This window comes from Schistocerca piceifrons, chromosome 2 (assembly GCF_021461385.2).
Source record: "Schistocerca piceifrons isolate TAMUIC-IGC-003096 chromosome 2, iqSchPice1.1, whole genome shotgun sequence".
Classification (NCBI taxonomy): domain Eukaryota; kingdom Metazoa; phylum Arthropoda; class Insecta; order Orthoptera; family Acrididae; genus Schistocerca; species Schistocerca piceifrons.
The window spans coordinates 12,383,969-12,407,242 of NC_060139.1; the positions used below are offsets into that span (position 1 = coordinate 12,383,969).

General features: G+C 42.5%; 1 protein-coding gene across 1 annotated transcript in view; it reads right to left on the reverse strand.

Annotated features, from left to right (window-relative positions):
• Positions 1-9,408: 9,408 nt before the first annotated feature.
• Positions 9,409-23,274, reverse strand: part of LOC124778005 (UDP-glucosyltransferase 2-like) — a 101,313-nt gene continuing 87,447 nt past the window's right edge. The window contains exons 6-7 of the mRNA XM_047253578.1: positions 18,537-18,756; positions 9,409-9,694 (exon numbers count right to left, since the gene is read on the reverse strand). Coding sequence (XP_047109534.1) covers positions 9,409-9,694; positions 18,537-18,756 — 506 coding nt within the window. The remainder of the gene's footprint in view (positions 9,695-18,536; positions 18,757-23,274) is intronic.

Below are 23,274 nucleotides of genomic sequence, written 5' to 3' on the forward strand. Positions count from 1 at the left end.
TTGTAAAGTCGGTGTGATACTGAAAAATGTGACAAAGAATAAAATTCAAGAAATATACAGGCAAATCTTCGTCAGTTAATTAGTCATCAGGAACCCACAACGTTGAATCAAAATTTCAGCCTCAAGAATGTACCCTAGACGCAAGAATTGGAGCGAATAAGAACAGAAAAAGAACATAAGTAAACAGTTTTTCCCTTGTATATCTCACGCCTCTCGAAGCTTTCAAAACTTGTTCAGAGACAGAGAATTTTATGGTGACTTCTGGAAGTGTAAGATTACAAAGGGTAGTGGTTGTTTCATTGACGGCCCTTTATGCCACCCCCTGAAGCCTTACCGTGTTGTTCCTGAGGGGCGGAGTGCCTGAAATGTTTCTCTCAGCCACCCATAATAAAACCACATGATTTCAACGCCGGGTGCTGCGGTTCTGACCTCCATCGCAGAGACCAAAAGAAAGGATGAAATGTGGGTGAGAGAGGCTGTGATGATCTTCTCATCCTGCGACACTTCTACGATGGCACTGGGCATAACTGTGATGATATCCATGACGTCTATGATCTTTCTTACGACCCACATGAACTTCTGAGTTCTGACCTTGTGTCAACACTTAGCTAAAAAAATGGCTCTGAGCACTATGGGACTTAACTGCTGAGGTCATCAGTCCCCTAGAACTTAGAACTACTTAAACCTAATTAACCTAGGGACATCACACACATCCATGCCCGAGGCAGGATTCGAACCTGCGACCGTAGCGGTCGCGCGGCCCAAGACTGTAGCGCCTAGAACCGCTCGGCCACTCTGGCCGGCTTAACACTTAGCTGTTCGAAGCGTTTACGAGCCCGAGAGTGAGGTCACAGGGTGCCATTGTTGTGCATCATTACAGAGGAAAGCTGTAGGCACCTTTGAGCAAAATTTCATTCTTATGAGCCTTAGTGGCAGACAATTACGGAGTTTAGAAAGGGTGATCCTTTATACGGTTGAGCAATGTAGTTCCTACATGTGACGCTTAAACAAATAGTGCGTCCAGTTTCCGTGAAGGTGGCACGCAGCGCACATGGAAAAGCGCGCACCCTCCGTTGAATCTGAGGGGTGCCAGTTTGTTTACTCTCACTGTAGATGACACACTGAATCCACACATCCACAAACATTCGTTCTACAGAAGCTCAAGGAATGTGTATTACAAAGCGGCTAATTTATACAGTCAATGTCCATGGTGTATTTTTAGAATTACTGATTTTGCAGACATTTTTCTTTAAAGTCAGCTATACATTTCGCTAGGATGCATTCAATAAATAACTTCATCGCATTTTGATTCGTAACAATCTTAATTTGTTACTGTATGGAGTTTAAATTAAATTAGGCTGAGCATTAGGCTACAAATAGAAAATAAATTCTTGAACGAAATTTTCACTCTACAGTGGAGTGTTCGCTGATATGAAATTTCCTGGCAGATTAAAACTGTGTGCCGGACCGAGACTCGAACTCGGGACCTTTGCCTTTCGCGGGCAAATGCTTTACCGACTGAGCTACCCAAGCACGACTCACGCCCGTCAACACAGATTTAATTCCGCCAGTACCTCCTCACCTACCTTCCAAACTTCACAGAAGCTCTCCTGCGAACCTTGCAGAACTAGCACTCCTGGAAGAAAGGATATTGCGGAGACATGGCTTAGCCACAGCCTGGGCCACAGCCTGGCGGAATTAAAGCTGTGAGGAGCGGGCGTGAGTCGTGCTTGGGTAGCTCAGTCGGTAGAGCACCTGTCCGCGAAAGGCAAAGGTCTCGAGTTCGAGTCTCGGTCCTGCACACAGTTTTAATCTGCCAGGAAGTTTCAATAAATTCTTATCTGTTAATGAAACTGGACATAAATTGTTTACATTGAGAGGCACCCACATGCCCTGCTCATACTGTGGCATCAAGCAGTCAGGCCTGCAAGATGAGTGGTCTGCCAAGCGAGTGGATTCATTCTTATTTATCGAGTAACATGAACTCTCGTACTCACAATTAAGTCACAAATTAACCTCCTGTATGAATAATACGCAACGGAAACGCATATCTGACTATCAGTGATTTACAGAACTCTGACTGTTCACTACGCACTGGCAATACCACATTTTCTTTTTGTCTTTTATTTAACGGCTTTTATCAACACGTGGCCACCGCACTGAATATGAATGGCGCACACATTATAAATTCGGGACATCATGACAACATACAATTCGAAGGAAAAGTCCACCAATCTTTTTCTTTTCACTATCTGATTTATTCCGATAAATTCTATAACCTAAACACACAAATTCTATAACCTACAACAATATCACCATGAGAAATTCCGCCCAGTGGGCATGGCTTTACATTGGTGAATCTCTATATTATGGTCTCGTAATTATTTAACGCTACAGTGCACTTTCTGGATAGGATGGTGGATCTTTTATTATTTCTCTCACTTCGACTCTCACAATCATCATCACGACACTTTCCTCCAGACCGAGCAGTACGAAAGGAACACGCATAACCCACTAATCTTTTGAAACTACCTCGCTACTCTCCCATGCAAACCACACATACCTAAATTACATGACATACACCACACCACAATATGAAATACTACACAGGGAATAGTCAAAACATTATCACTTTCAGCTTTACCACTTCAATTAATATTTGTCCCAGTTTCACACGACACTGCCCCACTCCGTAATTCTACTTTCCTACTATGAACTCTGGAGATATATGCACGTCTTCCTGTGCAATGCAAGCCAAGTGGCGTTGCTGGATAGACGGCCGACTCACCTTGCTTCTCTCTCAGAGTTTGAATCTAGCGTCACACGGAATCATATCACGCAAAGTAATATTAAGAACGTATTCTTCACACACGCGAGTCCTCAACTGATACCATGGACGAGTACTTCTCTTTATCTTTTGTCTCATACACAGTTTGAGACTCACACAGTACTCACCACGTGGAAGTACTCGTCTCTAATTTCAAGTCCTGCACACGCCATTTCTTAAATATTTCAACTTATGGTACACACACTATTTCTTAAATATTTCAACTTATTGTACACACGCTAGTAATTCAACTTACCTTAAGCACGTGGAAGTATTTCAACTTATTGCTACACGTGGTTTCATTGTAACCGTTGGTCACTTCCGAAGATTACTACGACCCCATTAATATTACCTGCTTGACATTTAATTCTCCCCACAAAAGTTCCTGAAATAGAGAAATTATTATTTGAAACTACTCTTAAATATTCCACATGCATACCATGTCTCCACTCTTTTGTCTTTACGGAGCACAACTAAAACAGGTCTTAACAGCACAAGATCCAGCGGCAGAGTGCTGAAACATGGCCGTTCTTCAGGTCATCTTGCACCTCTGTCGAGGTGGGGGAAGACCATGCTACCGTATTGGTCAGCCACATTTCAGGCGCTCAAAGCTCCGGTAAATTTCATCTCTTTGGTTCCACCAAAGGTGGCCAAAGGATCGTCTCAAAGATGATCATATATTCACATTCACTATCTGCGGTTAGCAGACGACCATACATTCATTCATTTCACAGATCTCACCAAACTGGATGTAGGGATTTATTTTGTGGGAGTGCACATGTGATCAATTAAATAAATAAATTGTCATTCTTTCCCACACTGGTATCCGGCTTCGCTGTATTAATTGAAATTGAGTTATTTTACAAAAAAAATGTGTTATTCTGACAAGAATAATGAAGTATGTTGTACCTATTTTCAATGTCGGGCGGTACTGTACCCTTTCAACATCACTGTTCCAAAATTCAAGCTTCTCGCTTTTCTCAATACTCGCAAATTAAATGAAAAAGCGAAATAGGTTGGTGTGTCTGTACTGAGGAGGAAGTTTTAAACTTGCCAAGGAAGGAAACAAAGACTTCAGTTTGTATCCTACCTCTGAAAGTCTTAAAACATAGTCTTGAAATACTGAAGAAGAATATTACTAACTTTTTTACAGGTAGCACAAAGTGGAGAGTGAAACTGTTTGTGTGAGTGACATGGTCGGATTCTGTGCAACTCAATGAGCGAAACTAGCGTTGTCATTATTATTAATATTCGATCAACATTCTTAAAACGATATTAAGTCAAACAAATTGTAAAATATTCGTCGCCATCGTATAGCGTTTTCTTGACGTATATTCTCAAGAGGAAACGCTCTTCTAATGCCATCCTTCCTTCAGAATCAGGGATGCTATTATTGTCCTTGGTTTTTCGGCACTAATGAACCAGTTATACATTTTTGAAACAATCTTAAATACAGCTTTGTTATAAAACAAGTTGCTGTTAATATTTCAAGATTTAACTGCACCTTGTTTTCTCAGCAAGCAGTCTTTTATCTCAGTCCTGGTGTCATATTGGGAAGTGCTATATTTACCTCTTCACTTTATCAGTACGTCTGTACCACTGCCACATTTTTGAAACGATATTGCCGTTGACTAGCAACAGGAGAAGTCGATACGAATAAAAGGGTCATAGATGTTTCAGGAAAGAATTATTTCAAAGTAGTTCTAATTTTTCAACTACCTTTCACATTTCGAAATTGTTATTTTTCTATATGTATAATTTTATAACCCGGACGAGAATAGAGGATATCGATTAGAATTTTATTGTCTATAAATGCATTCATTCTCAACAGGATTATGTTTTTGATATAATGCCGGAATCGAAAGTCTTACTCCGAACGTTACCAAACGGATACTTCAGATTTAAGATTTATAATTTAATCAGGAACCAGCCACAAGTGTGGCTTAAAAAAAGAGTATTTAACTGAAACCATTACTGGTTTCAGACTTATTACATACAAACCCATCTTCAAATGGCTGTTCCACCTTTCCTATCTTTCTGGCGGTTCGTTTGGCTTTCGGTACTCGTGTGATGCACTAAACTAAACAAAATGTCTTCAGCTTAAAATTTTGCCAAGTTACATGAAATTTTTTTTTTCATTTTGACCTTCACAGAAACATTCATGAAACGATTTTTAAGTTTATAGAACATGAAACATGGTGGATGATTATATGTGACGAATTATTTTCTCTATTTGCTTATTGCATTATAAAGTTAGCACATATTTGCAGCTAAAATTATAAACCTTAAAATATTAAAAAAGAAAAACTTCCTAATGTTCTGCAAAACTATATTTATTCAGTCACAAATCGGCTTTTGACCTCTTAGGCCATGCTCAGGTGACAAATGTGTGTTTCAAACACTGCTAAAATGGCTCGCCACCTCCGCATTATCAGCAGATGCGCTACCATGCCGTCATCACATCACAGCCGGAGGCGTCGCCGAGAGCAGCGGTCGAGTGACGTCACGGTCGCCGCCCCTGTTCGCGCTGTCAGCAACGCTGCACGTCTATTGTTTCACATGAGAGGCAACTGGACGCCTCCACCAAGCTGTTCCTGATCTACGACTGTTGAGCACCGGAATAAATAAGTTAATTAAACAAATCCACTGCCGTCCTGGCGTCTCATTTCACTCTCCATGGGCGACAAAGGGCAATCTAACGGACGGAATTCTTAAAAATTCTGCAGAAAATCGACTTTGAGATTTTCCGAGCGTCTTTAAATCGATAGTTTATGACCGCCTCTATCGAGGCGCCACCTGGCCCTGTGGTAGAATGCTCAGGTGCACTACACGTGGCCCAGGATAGTTTCGTGGTTGATGCTAATTTTTGAACAATAGAGCATCTTCAACGAGTCCGTCCCGATAGCTGAGTAGTCAGCGCGGCGGAATGCCGCGCCAAGGGGCCCGGGTTTGATTGCCGGCTGGGTCGGCCATTTTTCTCCGTTCAGGGACTGGGTGTTGTGTTGTCCTTGTCCTCGTCTTCGTGTTGTGTTGTCTTCATCATCCTCTCATCCACCGGAAGGGCATCCGGCCAACCCTTAAATTAACCTTGCCACATCAGACGATAACCATGCCGACCCTGCGAAGTTGCGGGACAGAGGCACAAGGAAAGAGAGAGAGAGAGAGATAGAGAGGGTGCATGTTCAACAAGCATTTCCGTGAAGCGTAAAATGTGCAAAACAGAAATTTAAAAAATTTAATATTTGATTTTATTTAAACAATTCTTGCTAACAATCTGTTATAAAAGATTAGTAATTCAGAATTTACATTTTGTGTGCGATATGTAATTAGAAATAAGAAGCTGTGAACTTTTCATAAAAAATGACATTTATAAATGTTATGGATACCTGACGTGATGATTCAATGCAGGAGGCGATCTATAATGTCTCAGCCTAGTCTTGATTTGAAAACCAATTTATTTTCCAAGATCACTTTTATAAGGTCATTACTGTATTACTGGTTTCAGCACTATCTATTGCCGTCCTCAGACCCATAAATAGGAAACATGTCGAGGGTACATTCAAAAGATACAGTTGAGCATACACGATAGCTCAATGTTAAAGTTACATACCCATAAAACTGGGCAGTGTTAGTTACATCATATAGTGCTTACACCCTGTGTCACATGAGAACTATATAATATGGCATAAAATAATAACTTCATAAAATTCTATTCATTTAGATGGATACAGTCAGGAGTCAACAAATAGTATCGAATACCTGCAATAAGTAAAATTATAAATAAGAACATACCACAAAAAGTCCAGGAATTACAGTGACATGCAAAGTGTACTATAATAAAATATTTACAAACTTTGAGTACAAAAGGCACGAAAAAGACACACATATACCACATTTTGCCGTTTCGTAGTATTATGCCATGTAGGCTGGGACAGAGAACTCGTTAGACTAATGTGCCACTGTGCTGTTGTGTATGTCTTACTAGACTTTTTATATTATTCCAAGCGTGTAACATCAACATATTTTCCTTTTTATAGATCTGAGGATGACAGTACATGTTGCCAAGACTATCAATTCAATGAATGTGTGAACATAGAAATCATGGCAGTTATATTGATTTTGAAAAGAAGACTACAGTACATTTATATATGGATTGATTAGTATATACACTCCTGGAAATGGAAAAAAGAACACATTGACACCGGTGTGTCAGACCCACCATACTTGCTCCGGACACTGCGAGAGGGCTGTACAAGCAATGATCACACGCACGGCACAGCGGACACACCAGGAACCGCGGTGTTGGCCGTCGAATGGCGCTAGCTGCGCAGCATTTGTGCACCGCCGCCGTCAGTGTCAGCCAGTTTGCCGTGGCATACGGAGCTCCATCGCAGTCTTTAACACTGGTAGCATGCCGCGACAGCGTGGACGTGAACCGTATGTGCAGTTGACGGACTTTGAGCGAGGGCGTATAGTGGGCATGCGGGAGGCCGGGTGGACGTACCGCCGAATTGCTCAACACGTGGGGCGTGAGGTCTCCACAGTACATCGATGTTGTCGCCAGTGGTCGGCGGAAGGTGCACGTGCCCGTCGACCTGGGACCGGACCGCAGCGACGCACGGATGCACGCCAAGACCGTAGGATCCTACGCAGTGCCGTAGGGGACCGCACCGCCACTTCCCAGCAAATTAGGGACACTGTTGCTCCTGGGGTATCGGCGAGGACCATTCGCAACCGTCTCCATGAAGCTGGGCTACGGTCCCGCACACCGTTAGGCCGTCTTCCGCTCACGCCCCAACATCGTGCAGCCCGCCTCCAGTGGTGTCGCGACAGGCGTGAATGGAGGGACGAATGGAGACGTGTCGTCTTCAGCGATGAGAGTCGCTTCTGCCTTGGTGCCAATGATGGTCGTATGCGTGTTTGGCGCCGTGCAGGTGAGCGCCACAATCAGGACTGCATACGACCGAGGCACACAGGGCCAACACCCGGCGTCATGGTGTGGGGAGCGATCTCCTACACTGGCCGTACACCACTGGTGATCGTCGAGGGGACACTGAATAGTGCACGGTACATCCAAACCGTCATCGAACCCATCGTTCTACCATTCCTAGACCGGCAAGGGAACTTGCTGTTCCAACAGGACAATGCACGTCCGCATGTATCCCGTGCCACCCAACGTGCTCTAGAAGGTGTAAGTCAACTACCCTGGCCAGCAAGATCTCCGGATCTGTCCCCCATTGAGCATGTTTGGGACTGGATGAACCGTCGTCTCACGCGGTCTGCACGTCCAGCACGAACGCTGGTCCAACTGAGGCGCCAGGTGGAAATGGCATGGCAAGCCGTTCCACAGGACTACATCCAGCATCTCTACGGTCGTCTCCATGGGAGAATAGCAGCCTGCATTGCTGCGAAAGGTGGATATACACTGTACTAGTGCCGACATTGTGCATGCTCTGTTGCCTGTGTCTATGTGCCTGTGGTTCTGTCAGTGTGATCATGTGATGTATCTGACCCCAGGAATGTGTCAATAAAGTTTCCCCTTCCTGGGACAATGAATTCACGGTGTTCTTATTTCAATTTCCAGGAGTGTATTTCATGAATTTTACATTTCAATGACGCTGGTATTAGATCGAAATGGAAAATACGAACACGAAAAAAACGTAATGACCAAGACGAGACTCAAACCAGTGACTACCAACTTTGTTTCGTATTTACGATTTATGAGGTTCACGGAAATGCCCGTAGAACATGTACAACAGCTAAAAAAAATTGCACTGGCTGAGAATCGAACTCAGGCGTGCCACTTTGCAAGCGAACAATCTATGACACAGCAATGACCTCCGGCAAGAAAATCGGCCAAGAATTGGAGAATTATGGATGAAGTCGATTTTGAGTAAGTTATTTTAAATTTGTGGCAACTGAAGCCATATTTACACATTGTGAACGAAACGATCCGCACTCGCTACAAAAAGTCATGACCGCTTTAGCGTCAGTTGAAGTCGCATCCTCAGCTGGTGGAGATCCGTTTTAACATGTCATGGCGGAAAGGTAACTATTTTCGAGCCACTCCCCACCATTCTCGTCAAGTTAGAATCAAACAGCACACTAAAAGCGGTAGTCCATAGTAAAAATGAATAGGGCAACAGAATCGTGACACGGGCAGGAAGATGGCAAGGCAGTACTGACCGCTCTGCGATCATTTCAGTGGTTTATTTCATTGAAATAGTCGATTTTCTCGTGAATTTTTGAAAGCTCCATCGATCTTGTTTGGGTTGTGTGATATTTCAGTTCTGTTTTTCAAGTAAAAAAAATATAGAAAACACAAAACCCCGATTGTCATTTGGTTTTCTTGCAAGACTACAGCTTGAATTGCCCACCCAGGAGTGCCTGAGAATTATACAATACCAGACTGCAAGCTAACGCAACGTTAATTTGATGTACACTCCGTCTGGCAGAAAATAAAACACATGTAATGTGTTACAATTTGGATTTTCCTATTCCTTAGGAACCGGGGGCATGGCAAGATTATCGAAGCTCAGATTACGAAACACTACACTGCCCACAGTGCATCTTTTGGTTGATCAGTGTTTCTTCTGCTTCTGCTTTTGTTTGCTGCCTCTGAAGAAGGAAACTACCCGCCGCGTGACGAAGTAGACGACGAAGAGTGTGAGAGCGGCGACCGCCAGAACGAAAGCGACGACATCCAGCAGCATCAGCTGCCACCAGTGCAGGTCGAGGGCTGCGCTCCGCAGGTGTGGGGCTCCCTTATGGCGGATCACGTACTCGATCCACCACACGGCACGCTCCAGAGAGTCCGACTTGTGCTCGCGGAACACGGCCGACAGTCTCTTCGTATTGTCCATGTACCTGCACAGTGGAAACAAAACGATAAGTTCAGCTGTCCTCTAAAGCAGCGAATGAAATCGTTAATTCCTGTACAACAAAAATACATCTTTTGGCATTTCGTAAGTTACTGGTGTCAGTGTATTCACATCACGCCAGGAAAGTCATTGACGGTGAAAGCAGCAGAGAGTTCTCACTTCTGGGGTGTTTTATGGAGCCAATGATATTCATGACAGCACAGGTGCATGAACTAGTGCTACTGATACCTGCCTTATGATTGTGATTTTGCCCGTATAGAACCGAAGAAAGGATAGCGACTTACGTCTACACACCAAACCAGCGGATAAATATAATTCGGGAGAGTGCTTAGCAACAAAGCATTGTTGATGCTGAGCGATCCATGATCAGAGATCACAAAATTTTTTCCATCTACATCCACATTTATACTCCGCAAGCCACCCAACAGTGTGTGGCGGAGGGCACTTTACGTGCCATTGTCATTACCTTCCTTTCCGGTTCCACTCGCGTATGGTTCGCGGGAAGAACGACTGCCGGAAAGCCTCCTTGCGTGCTCGAATCTCTCTAACTGTACATTCGTGATCTCTTCGGGAGGTGTAAGGGGGAAGCAATATATTCGATAGCTCATCCAGAAACGCACCCTCTCGAAACCTGGACAGCAAGCTACACCGCAACGCAGAGCGCCTCTCTTGCAGAGTCTGGCACTGGAGTTTGCTAAACATCTCCGTAACGCTATCACGCTTACCAAATAACCCTGTGACGAAACGCGCCGCTCTTCTTTGGATATTCTCTATCTCCTCTGTCAACCCGATCTGGTACGGATCCCAGTGTGAAATAACCTATTTTTCTGGCAAGTAGTCAAGGGAAGTCGAAAATGACGTATAAACCCATCGAGTGTCATAAGAATTGTATGACTGCAAACAGTCTGGTCACATTTCCGTTCCAAGAGAAACGGATTCGTAATTGTCAATTGCATAATATGCTTCTGAAGATTTTCGCTGAGATGACAACATTCACGTGATGTGCATATAAACAGATGGCGGTAGTGTCGCGTACACAAGGTGTAAAAGGGCAGTGCATTGACGAAGCTCTCATGCGTCCACAGATAATTCATGTGAACAGGTTTCCGATGTGATGATTATGGCCGCATGACAGGATTTATCAGACTACTGGACAATTCTAGCATGCTGGTCCCCGGTACAATGAACAATTAATGTAAAGATGAACTGTGTTCAATTATCTTCTTTTATCAGTTCACTCTCTCTCTCTTTTCTGCTGAGTGAGAAGTCGGACATATTGGTTCACGGCAGTTGAATGTAAGCTCACTTTAATATTAATCTAATGATATATTAGTTTAATGTTATTATTCACTTTTATTTGCAAGAGTTGAGCCCTATCTCATGTCCGTTTTCTTTAAATACCACTATTCTTTCACCGCAACAATTGCAGCCGCCGCTGCAGCCACAGACGCCATTACGTGGCAATCTCATGAAATTCGCGGAAGCGAAGAATTCGTTGCCTTAAAATATAATAAACATTTTTCCCACAGCCGACTGACGCAGCAGAAGAAGACGAAGTTTTAAGATTTTCATTTTCAGTTCTTGGCCGACATCCAGAGCCACGACACGGACTACAATTTAATTATTAAAAATGGTAATAAAGAATTCTCTCGCACGTGTGTGGGCAATTGCAAATAATAATCAAAGATCTCGTGCTCGATAAGAATCTCTAGCCGAGGCAAAAATACCAACAGATTATTTCAGGTCTTAATTTAAATGTAACGTGTTTCGAGATTAGTTCGTATTACAGCAATTAACGTGAGCAACAAGTTTGCTCGGGATTACTCTTTATTAATCAACGAATTTTCAAAAAGTAATTTATATTCAAACCGAAACCAAATTATCAACTATTTTGAAACAAAAATGCCCATCCAGTCACCACATGTAAATATTTTATTATATATTTTTTTTATTATTGACAGAGTTACGCAAGAGTACCTCCGGATAACAATTTTGAGTGTCTCAAGTAGTATTATAGCCAACAACATTGAGCATACCCAAATCTCGGTAAAACCGGAACCAAGCCCCTCCCCACACCCCCTCATGCATGAGATCGTGCCATGTCAGCTACTTGTCGCTACTGGGTAATAGTGCCAGTGCGATTTCCAGATGCCAAGCACGTGCGGCATCTAAGTCGTAAACTACACTTCAGGGAGATGCTGTTAAATGCAAACAAAACATCAAATATAGTACGTAGTCGCATCAGTGTCAAAAACCGGCAGTGTAGACCATGGCCGGCCGGGGTTGCCGAGCGGTTCTACGCGCTACAGTCTGGAACCGCGCGACCGTTACGGTCGCAGGGTCGAATCCTGCCTCGGGCAAGGATGTGTGTGATGTCCTTAGGTTAGTTAGGTTAAGTAGTTCTAAGTTCTAGGGGACTGATGACCTTAGAAGTTATGTCCCATAGTGCTCAGAGCCATTTGAACCATTTTTTTGTTGACTACATGACACCCTATACAAACACAGCCCTCCCTCAGTGCAAAAGCTGATAAAAAGAGTCAAAAATCGTACTTCCAGACAATAATGAAACTTCTTGTTTCAGACATATGGTTACATCAGCTCAAGAGAGCCAATGGCAGCTATGCGTTATAAGGTGCACTGTAAGAATCAACAAGCTTAAAAAGTTCATTTTCCAAACTATAATGGTTCTCCTTGTTAAAAACGTAAAGTTATATCAGCGCATGACCGCTAGCGACACCTGTATCTCACAGTGTCCGTAAGATAGAACACACACTGAAATTACAAACTAAAAATAAAAATCTGTACACTCTAAAAGTTAAAAATTTTAACAAGATAACCTTTTACAAAACGCATCATGTAGCATAATTCAATTACACAGCATCCAGCGCGTAGCCATTAATATTAAATGATGATCTCATTGTGTCGAAATACACTTGCTACCTTCCAGCCAGTTACTCATTTAGGAGTCGCATGTGTGTTTGTCCTATGTGCTTACTTCGCTACTTCCATTTCTTTCAGGATGTTAAATGCTTTTCCTTTTTGAGCATAGTGGGGATTCTTTAAATTTTGCAACGTGGGAGGGCGAAGGGCACAAGATTTTAGGTATGACGCAAGGCCCGAGTGATGTCTAACTTGGCAGTTTTATTTAAGAGGAATTCTTGAAATCTGACTTACAGTGTTCTGCCACTTTGGGAAATGTACGCAGCTTGACATTCGTCACATTTTGGCAAGTACACGCTTCAACATCGGTATTTATCTCTGATCGACTGCTTACTCCGTATATACGCAAACTGAATAGTTTTACCTCCAGAGAGAACTATTTGAACGTCTATTCCACGAAAGAGTTTCGCTAGATCCTACCAAAAGTTACTTAAAAAACGCAAGTGTATGTAGTTGATGTGTACATCATACAGAGTGTTAGGAGAAGTAACGTGATTTTTACACCTATTTTCTTCATAGAGTTTATTTACTATAGAAGCGCTGTAGCCATTTTTAACAAAATGTGTTTGAGGTTCTCAAGTTCTACGCTGATAGCTGAGACACTAAGAGCTAATACTTGAAGCCGCGCAGGCATTGCTTTTAAAAACTGGACCTATATTGCCGGGGTTGTTACGGTGTAGCCGCTCGTGGTCATTTCTCTGAAAATGTCAATGTGGAGTTTAGTAACAACTAGAAGCACCCGCATGTGAAGATAACGTAATACTTGGTCCATGTTTTCATGGGTGAACACCATTTTGGGATGGAGCGCATTGAATTCATTGGTTAGTGTAACATTCTCTGAAGCATCACCATTAAATCCAACTGTTACATCATCGACATAGCGCGATAAAATGGGATATTATAACACGTCGGTGACTTCTCGAAAAATTTACAGTTGAGATGATTTACAAAGACATCCACTAGAAAACCAGTTACGCTACTACCCAGAGCGTGTCGTTCGCATCATTTATATACACGATTATTAAGTGCAAGATAACTGTGTGACGTGGCTGCCCTCGCACTCTCGTGAAGGCATGTTTTCATTATCTAGCAGGTTGGTCAACATTACCAATACCTCCTTTAGTAATGAACAAACAGAATTAGGTGGCAAAGTGCTCAAATATATACTACTGGCCATTACAAATGCTACACCAAGGAGAAATGCAGATGATAAACGGGTATTCATTGGACAAATATATTATACTAGAACTGACATGTGATTATATTTTCACGCAGTTTGGGTTTACAGATCCTGGAAAATCAGTAACCAGAACAGCCACCTCTGGCCGTAATATCGGCGCTGATACGTCTGGGCACTGAGTCAAACAGGGCTTGGATGGCGTGTACATTTATGACAAGGAACATTTACCTACTGGGTTACTTTTACGCGCGGTATGTCATGTAGAAATGTAGAAACACATAATGCAATACTGACCCTACGACTTATCTTAGAAGATAGATTAAGGAAAGGCAAACCTACGTTTCTAGCATTTGTAGACTTATAGAAAGCTTTTGACAATGTTGACTGGAATACTCTCTTTAAATTCTGAAGGTGACAGGGGTAAAATACAGGGAGTTATGGCCGTTATAAGAGTCGAGGGGCATGAAAGGTAAGCAGTGGATGGGAAGGGAGTGAGACAGGGTTGTAGCCTCTCCCCGATGTTATTCAGTCTGTACATTGACCAAGCAATAAAGGAAACAAAAGAAAAATTCGGAGTAGGAATTAAAATGTATGGAGAAGAAATAAAAACTTTGAGGTTCGCCGATGAGATTGTAATTCTGTCTGAGACAGCAAAGGACTTGGAAGAGCTGTTGAACGGAATGGACAGTGTCTTGAAAAGAGGCTATAAGATAAACATAAAGAAAAGGAAAGCAAGGATAATGGAATGTAGTCTAACTGCATCAGGTGATGCTTAGGGAATTAGGATAGGAAATGAGACACTTAAGGTACGAGATGAGTTTTGCTATTTCGGGAGCAAAATAACTGATGACAGTCGAAGTAGGGAGGATAAAAATGTAGACTGGCAATGGCAAAAAAGGCGTTTCTGAAGAAGAGAAATTTGTAAACATCGAGTATAGGTTTAACTGTCAGAAAGTCATTTCTCAAGGTATTTGTATAGAGTGTCGCCTTGGATGGATGTGAAATGTGGACAGTAAATAGTTTAGACAAGAAGGGAATGGAACCTTTCAAAATGTGGTGCTACAGAAGATTGTTGAAGATTAGATGGGCAGATCACATAACTAATGAGGAGATACTGTATAGAATTGGGGAGAAGAGAAATTTGTAGCACAACTTGACTAGAAGATGGGATCGGTTTGGTAGGACATATTCTGAGGCATCAATGGATCACTAATTTAGTATTGGAGGGCAGCGTGGAGGGTAAAAATCGTAGGGGAAGACCAAGAGATGAATACACTAAGCAGATTCAAAAGGATGTAGGTTTAAGTAGGTACTGGGAGATGAAGAACCTTGCACAGGATAGAGTAGCAAGGAGAGCTGCACCAAACCAGTCTCTCGAATGAAGACCACAACAACAACATCCCACGTATTCACAGCTATCGAATATCGATAAGTTCTTTTATGTTTTCTTGGAAATCCAGTGTCAGTAGGTGGGGTCATGCCACTAATATGAAATTATCTATTTCTTCCGTAGACCAAGCCGAAGATGCAAAATTAAGGTAAAATGCGTCATTGGCAAGTAAAAAAATTTTTTAACACTGCAACCAAAACTGCTTGTTTCTTCATATCACACATATTTCTTGCTGTACCAGTCCCGGAGTGAAATGGAAAAAGTTTTAGTTTCACACATTTAGAGCCATATCTTCAAGGACACATCCCTGTACAAACAACAGCATACTGTATAAGAATACTGTTTCGTTTAAAATGTAGTTGAAAAACGGAAGAAACTATATAGGGAAATTATTTACTCACTTTTATTTCATAATTCAGTTCAAACAATAAGCAGTAGATGACCCAACATTCTTTGTTCACGTACATGTTGGACAGCCGTCAGCTGTATAAGCAAAAGACGACAGTGAAAATACCACTTATTGCGGAAAATCTGTGTTCGAGTCACTGTCCAGCACAAATTTTCATCGTATTCATTTCGTTATACAGTTGATGGTTTACAGCTGCGATACGTATCAATTATTTCATAACGGCTGTAATCCCCATACTGCGCGTTCCTTCCAACAAGCATGCACGATCGAGAGAACTTAGCGTCGCACTTGTTAGCAACACAGGCACCGCAATATCGGACCGTTTGCCCAGTTGCGATAAAAATGTTCAATCGTCAAGACGTTGGTAGTACATTTCAAAATATGGGAGAATACACGAAACATCATCCCGATACAGGAAAACTAGGTTGAAGTGTAAAACAGATGCATTGAAAGAACAAAAAAAATGATATGTTTTGGTGCTGAAAGCTACGTTCATATTGGTAAGGTAAAATAATGCTCATAAAGCAGATCCTGTATGATTGTGCGATAGGGTGTGAAGGTAAAAATGTAGATAAAATACTACTTATAAAATAGATCATCATACCATGTCTGCTTTAAGAAATTTATTGTACCTTACCATTGTGAACGTAAATTGGAAGGAAGGTCAGCGTTGGTCGTAATATTGATGGTTTATTGACAGCAAAATCGATTTTCAATCACATAGTGATCATCTTCAGTGCTGTAGTGCACAAATTAAACTCATTGTGATCGTTTCATAGCTTTGGTTATTGATAATAACTTGACACCAGTGCCTATGATTTTAATTTGTACACTACAGCACTGAAGATGATCACTATGCGATTGAAAATCGATTTTGCTGTCAATAAACCATCAAAATTACGGCCAACGCTGACCTTCCTTCTAATTTCACGTATATAGTCGTTGTGCACACAGCACTCTATGGAGACGCCAATCAATTGTGAACGTAGCTTTCAACACCTACAGATGTCATTTGTTTTTTTCTTTGGCACGCGTCTGTTTTACCGCTATATGCTTATCCTAGATGTTCTATACACGGATGACTATCCTGTACTTTGCCAAATTTTAGATCAAGCTACCATCCTCTTGACCGTTGAAAATATTTATCACAGAATGAGATTTTCACCCTGCAGCGGAGTGTGCACTGATGAAACTTCCTGGCAGATTAAAACTGTGTGCCCGACCGAGACTCGAACTCGGGACCTTTGCCTTTCGCGGGCAAGTGCTCTACCATCTGAGCTACCGAAGCACGACTCACGGCCGGTCGTCACAGCTTCACTTCTGCCAGTATCTCGTCTCCTACCTTCCAAACTTTACAGAAGCTCTTCTGCGAACCTAGCAGAACTAGAACTCCTGAAAGAAAGGATACTGCGGAGACATGGCGTAGCCACCGCCCTGGGGGATGTTTCCAGAATGAATGCTAGGTTCGCAGAAGAGCTTCTGTAAAGTTTGCAAGGTAGGAGACGAGATACTGGCAGAAGTAAGACTGTGAGGACGAAGCGTGGGTCGTGCTTGGGTAGCTCAGTTGGTAGAGCACTTGCCCGTGAAAGGCAAAGGTTCCGAGTTCGAGTCTCGGTCGGGCACACAGTTTTAATCTGCCAGGAAGTTTCATACCAGCACACACTCCGCTGCAGAGTGAAAATGTCATTCTGGAAACATCCCCCAGGCTGTGGCTAAGCCATGTGTCCGCAGTATCCTTTCTTTCCGGAGTGCTAGTTCTCCTGGTTCACAGAAGAGCTTCTGTAAAGTTTGGAAAGTAGGAGACGAGATACTGGCAGACGTAAAGCTGTGAGGACCGGGCGTGAGCCGTCCTTCGGTAGCTCAGATGGTAGAGCACTTGTCCGCGAGAGGCAAAGGTCCCGAGTTCGAGTCTCGGTCGGGCACACAGTATTAATCTGCCAGGAAGTTTCATATTTATCACAATTTAACTAAGAAAGTTGGGTGATCTATTGATTATTGCTTGGACTAAAGTATGAAGTAAAATACGCGTACGTAAATTTTCCTATATAGTTTCGTATATAGTTCAAGTAAATTTTAACCAAAAAAGGATCTTCGTATATTTCGGTCTGATGTAAACGTGAAGATGTGGTTCTAACGCTGCCGAACTAGTTGGATCGTATGTAGATATTTATGATGCAGGTGAAGCTGTTGTCTTCGTTATGAGACAATTCCACAGTTGTGAACGCCTACAAAACATAATTTACTGGATTGGACAGAAGTTGCTTGCAGGCGTGTCCGACGAGTCGCGATTTAGTCGCTTTGGAAAGATGCTGAGCTTCGAGAGCATCGATGGTGAATTGAGGCCTTTAACCGAGAGTGTATAGAACGTGTAGTTAAGGCCGGGTTCTTCTGTGATGTTTTGGGCGTGTATTTCGTATCACTACTCTGGTTCACTTACTTAGGTTATCGGGAACGTTAACCAGGGTGTTTGTCTCAGCATTCTCGGTGACCAAGACTTTCTCCTTCTTCTCCCTGTTCAAGATCAGTGTGCTGTGAACACACCCGCCGTACAAGACGATAACAGCCGTTATCACAAGGCAGTCTTGTTGACGAACACTCAAGCGACCTATCCCGGCTCAGATGGTTTGCTGAATCACCCGGTCTTAATCCCACATAAACTGAGAGGGGTTTTATCATGAGTGTCTTCATCTTGAGATACCTGAAAAAATTTCGTCCCGAAGACGGGCCTTTTACGCGGCTAGAGGCGGTGGTATACCTGACAGCGTTATATCTTCAGGGAATGAGTAATTTTTGATTCGATGTGCTTAGTTACAGTGTTGGCGTTATTGAAATAGAAATAAGTGTGGTAATATTAGATCATATCACAAGTATTCAAGACACATAATCTGATACGAATGTTGATTACTTACTTTGGATCCTCCAAAACAGTTCGTATAGCAGACAGTAGTGTGTCCTTCGTAACGTCTCTCAACTCCATTCTCACGCCGATCTCGGCTTGGGCAATCTTGGCAGCAATATGTGGCTGGTCAGCCATGAATGGGATGACCAGAAACGGAACCGCGTGGTAAATGGCTTCATTCATGCTCTGGAGACCACCTTGCGTAATGAAGAGGCGAACTTTCGGGTGAGCTGTGGGAAAAATTCAACGTGTAATGCGTTTAGAGAGTTGTACAAGACAAAGTACTTGGTTTGGATGAGATCCTTATTTCTTATGTACTGATATGGGAGTTGTAAAACACTTTAACAATGTCAGGTAGGAGAGAATGTTTTACCTGGAGTAGAATGTAAGTAACAGGACAACGTGGTCCCTGACCCACTGTGTGTTGTTGCCAAATCTCCTTGCCGTCCCCCTCACCACTCCAGCTTCCCACACACCCTCTCTGCCCCTCCCCCACTGCTCTAGCCCAATTGGGTGAGTTAAAAATGGCAGGAAATGCCCTCAAATGTTGTCCTCGTGATCAGGAAAGTTGGGTCAGCTTGCATGGTTGCCAGATTTATCCACACCTAGTCCAATTGGTCTACCGGTGTGATTAGATTGCAGCCAAGTTCAAGATTTATTGGACAAGATGATTTATAAGCACAATAACAGTGTCACGCTTCTTCTATGTTTTTGCCGTAATTTACTACTCAGGTATTATAACTGATGGCAAAAAAAGTCTGGAAAACCGGCCCAGCCTGCATGGTTGCCAGATTTATCCAGTCTTAGTCCTGTTGGCCTACAGAGGTGGTTAAATTGCACCCAAGTTCAGAACTTACTAGATTAGAAGTTCTAAGGTCACAATTACACTGATTCTACATAATTTTATAATGGCACTGTAGCTCTCTTTTGGCAGTTACACATTTTAATGAGCATTTTTGGGACATTTATATGATACACATGTATACTTTTTTCTTTAACAATTAGACTGTGGAGAAGGCAAGGTACAATTGAAAAAGACTTTATTACACAAAAACGCTAGGCATGAAGCTCAAGAAAAATATTTATTGGATAGGATAACTCATAATCATAATTACACTACCAGTTACGCTGTTTAACAAGCATTTAAACTCTTTATTACTTAATATACAGTTGCATTTACTTTAGCAATTACAACGTGGGGAAGAAAGTGCGCAAATGTCTGAAAGAGTGTGCTGTGTAGCCGCCAACTGCGAGAGGCTGAATGAAACCATGGTTGGCGCACCACCTTCTTTCCCTTCCACCTGCCCCCAAGCTCCACGCAGCAAAGAAGAAGTATCAATTTCACATCACCTGTGATGGCACACTTACAGCAGTTGCAGTCTTGCTTCCCTGATGTCAAAATATATGTAATACTAATAACTGTACCACGTCACTTTGACTAGCCAGAGCCCACAAGTTACATCACTCTGCTAGTGCAGTTTACACTGTCACTATAATTTATAAATGTAACTCCGTCTTGTGATTACATAGTGTGGGACAGCAGCTGATCGATTAATTTTAGACATAATATTCCAACAGCCGTTATTTTGGTAGTTTTTTATTTAGGCTACCAGTTTCCACTCCTCGATAGAGTCGCCTTCAGGCCCTGTAATATGAATGATAGAAAGCATCCAGTTGTTCAAGTATACAACAGAGAAGCAGTATCTGTGCCTGGTTTCTGATCAAGACTTCACGAGCAAAGTGTGCACTACACACATGTCATACAAGTATATGGCAGGGAACCAATATCTGCGTCTGGTTTCCGCAGAAGACTTCGTAAGAAATGGTCTTCACATCTGTAACAACATGTGCGAAGGGCACACACTGCTCATGAAGCCTTCTACGGAAACCAGGGGCAGATATTGGTTCATCGACTCATATTTGTACAAATTGATGCTTTTTGTCGTACATGCTACAGGACCTGAAGATGACTCCATTGAGGAGTCCAAACTGGCAGCCTAAATAAAAATCTATAAAAATAACATCTGTTGGATTACTGTTTTTACCATAATTTATTAAGGTCTTCACATCGTGTGTAGATGTGCACCATCCATTATTCAGCAACCTTCGACTTATTAGCCACCCCAATGAGCCTAGTACATACAAGACACACATTTTCCAATTAAAACCATTCCAGTTATAGGCCGAGTATTAGTAGCTTCCACAGTCATGAAATGCCCGTCTTGCAATCACTCTGAACATTAAGGGAGCAAGTGCCCTCGCCTACCTGGTTACATTGCAAGTTTGTATCAAAAACACAGTGCACTAATGATACTTTTCATATATTTATATAGAAATGAATTAATTAATTTTTTATGTTCACAGAATGCCCCCCTCCCATGTATGCGACGATACATTAGCCTTTTTACTGGAGCAGATACTAGGGTGGGGATGAAGTAACTGGTACTGGTAAGCAACTACGAATGTGGTCGTAAGTACAGATCGATGTGTAGGTACATATGTCCTGATGAAAGAAACAATGTATGCTTGCTTAGAAGGCTTATTTGACGTTATTTGTAGGATTTTTGAACGAAATCTTGACCGAAGATGGTCGGCGAGATGCCTCTAATCCAAATGTATCTGTCCACTGGATGAACCTGCTGTGCCTACTGCGTGCTCCCAGCACGAGAGCACGCGAATTGCAGACGATAATGATGATGATGATGATAATGATGATGATAATGTGGGTAAGTAAAGTATCTATAAATATCTGCATGAGTACGTGTGGGTGCGTATATCTACGCTTATTATATATATGTCCACATCTTTCCAGGAATACTATGTCAATACTCCAGTACACAGGTCATGCGATTTTACATGGACTGATACAACAGTGTGAGCCAAGACCCACCTCCTTCTGACGATGATGATGATGGTGATAATGTACCTGAGTGATACGATGCTTGTGACATAAGCATGTCAGATTTAGTAGAGGAGGTGCTAAATGACCTTGACCAAATACTGATGCTGCTAAGGCGAACACCCAGTGAACTATTAAGGATTTGGACTATGGTCTACATAGTGGAAAAAAATTATGCTTGCACGTAGCTCACGATTTTGGGATCGTTACACAATGACTTCTCTTTTTGGCAGGACTGTCGAAACCGTCTGGATGGGCCGCCTAAGACGTACTCCAGGCCACCCCAAATATGTGTAAAATGAATAAATATATCGATGTACGGTTTCCGCCAAGTTATAGCAGACAACAAGACGAATTTCACACCATTCGCAAGTAATTTTTATCAGTTGTAGTCGCCGAATTACGACAGCGACTTTGTTTTCTTCTCATGGGACCATACGCGATGGTTGGAACTTAAATAGTGGCAACTATTTATTCACAACCGATACAAAAGAGTTACATGTTTCCACCTGTTTCTGTCCTTCAAAGCAGTCACCAGCGTTGTGTAGAACCCGTTGCCAACGATGTGGAGGGCGTAATATACCGTTAGTAGAGCCTGTTCTGTTGATAGTGCGGATGGAGCGGTCTACTGCTTGTCGAATCTCTGGAACAGTTCTGAAGCGAATGCCACGAAGTGGTTCCTTCATCTTCGGAATCAAATCAAAGTCACAAGGACTTAAGTCTGAGGAGTATGGTGGATGGTACAGTACTTCCCAGTCCCATCGACCGAACAGAGCAGCCACAGCTTGCGCTGTATGCGCCCGCGCATTCTCGTGCAAAATGATGGGTGGGCTGCACCGCTTCTTTCGCAAAAGTGGTCGCAGGTGATGCTGTAAAAACAAACAGTAATACTGTGCATTGACGGTCTGTCGTGGAGGAACGTAATGCGTTAGGCTAACACCATCACAGTCGTACACGAGAATGACCATAAGTTTCACCATACTGGGGCTCTGACGCACTTTCAACTTTCGCCGCGACGCATAATGACGCCATTCGTTGGACTGGCGTTTCAGTTTCGGCTTTGTGGCATTCGCTTCAGAACTATACAGAGATTCGACAAGCAGTAGACCGCTCCATTCGCACCATCAACAGAACAGGCTCTGCTAACGGTATACTACGCCTTCCACATCGCTGGCAGTAACAGGTGCAAACATGTAAACCTTTTGTATCGTATCTTCTGGTAAGCCTTCCGGGATGTAAGGTCGTGGTCCATGAAACTCTTCAGCTCCTAACGTTTCGTCCAGAGCTGCGCTGGACATCTTCAGAGGGGTGTGTCTCCTCCGGTGAGTCTTGCCGACTGAAGCTGAAGTAGAGCTGAAGAGTTTCATGGACCACGACCTTACATCCCGGAAGATATGTCATCTGGTCGTGAAAGCGTTCATACTTTTGTATCGGTTGTCAATAAATAGTTGCCACTATTTAACTTCCAACCCTCGTGCTTTCTTCTGTGGTATTTGAAAGAAGCTTCTAAGAGAACTTCAACTACATAAAATGGATGGGATTTGATCAAACAGAATCAAGATAACAGCAGACCACTGTCCCGCTGTTCGGAGAAGAGGGTCCTCTGTTATACTAAATATCAACAAGCGCAACTCAGATATAGTTCTTGAGTATATCTCAGCACTTGAAGCTCATTAGTTTGTGTTCTGCTGTGTAGCAATCAGACAACTTGCTCTTAATGTTACTGAGTCATTCACGATGTATACGACTGTCGAAAAAGTGAATATCGTTTAAGACGATTGTAACTAAACTATTAAAGCAGTGGTGCGGTTATATGCTGAATAGTATCCAGATCGTGTCAAGAACTAGC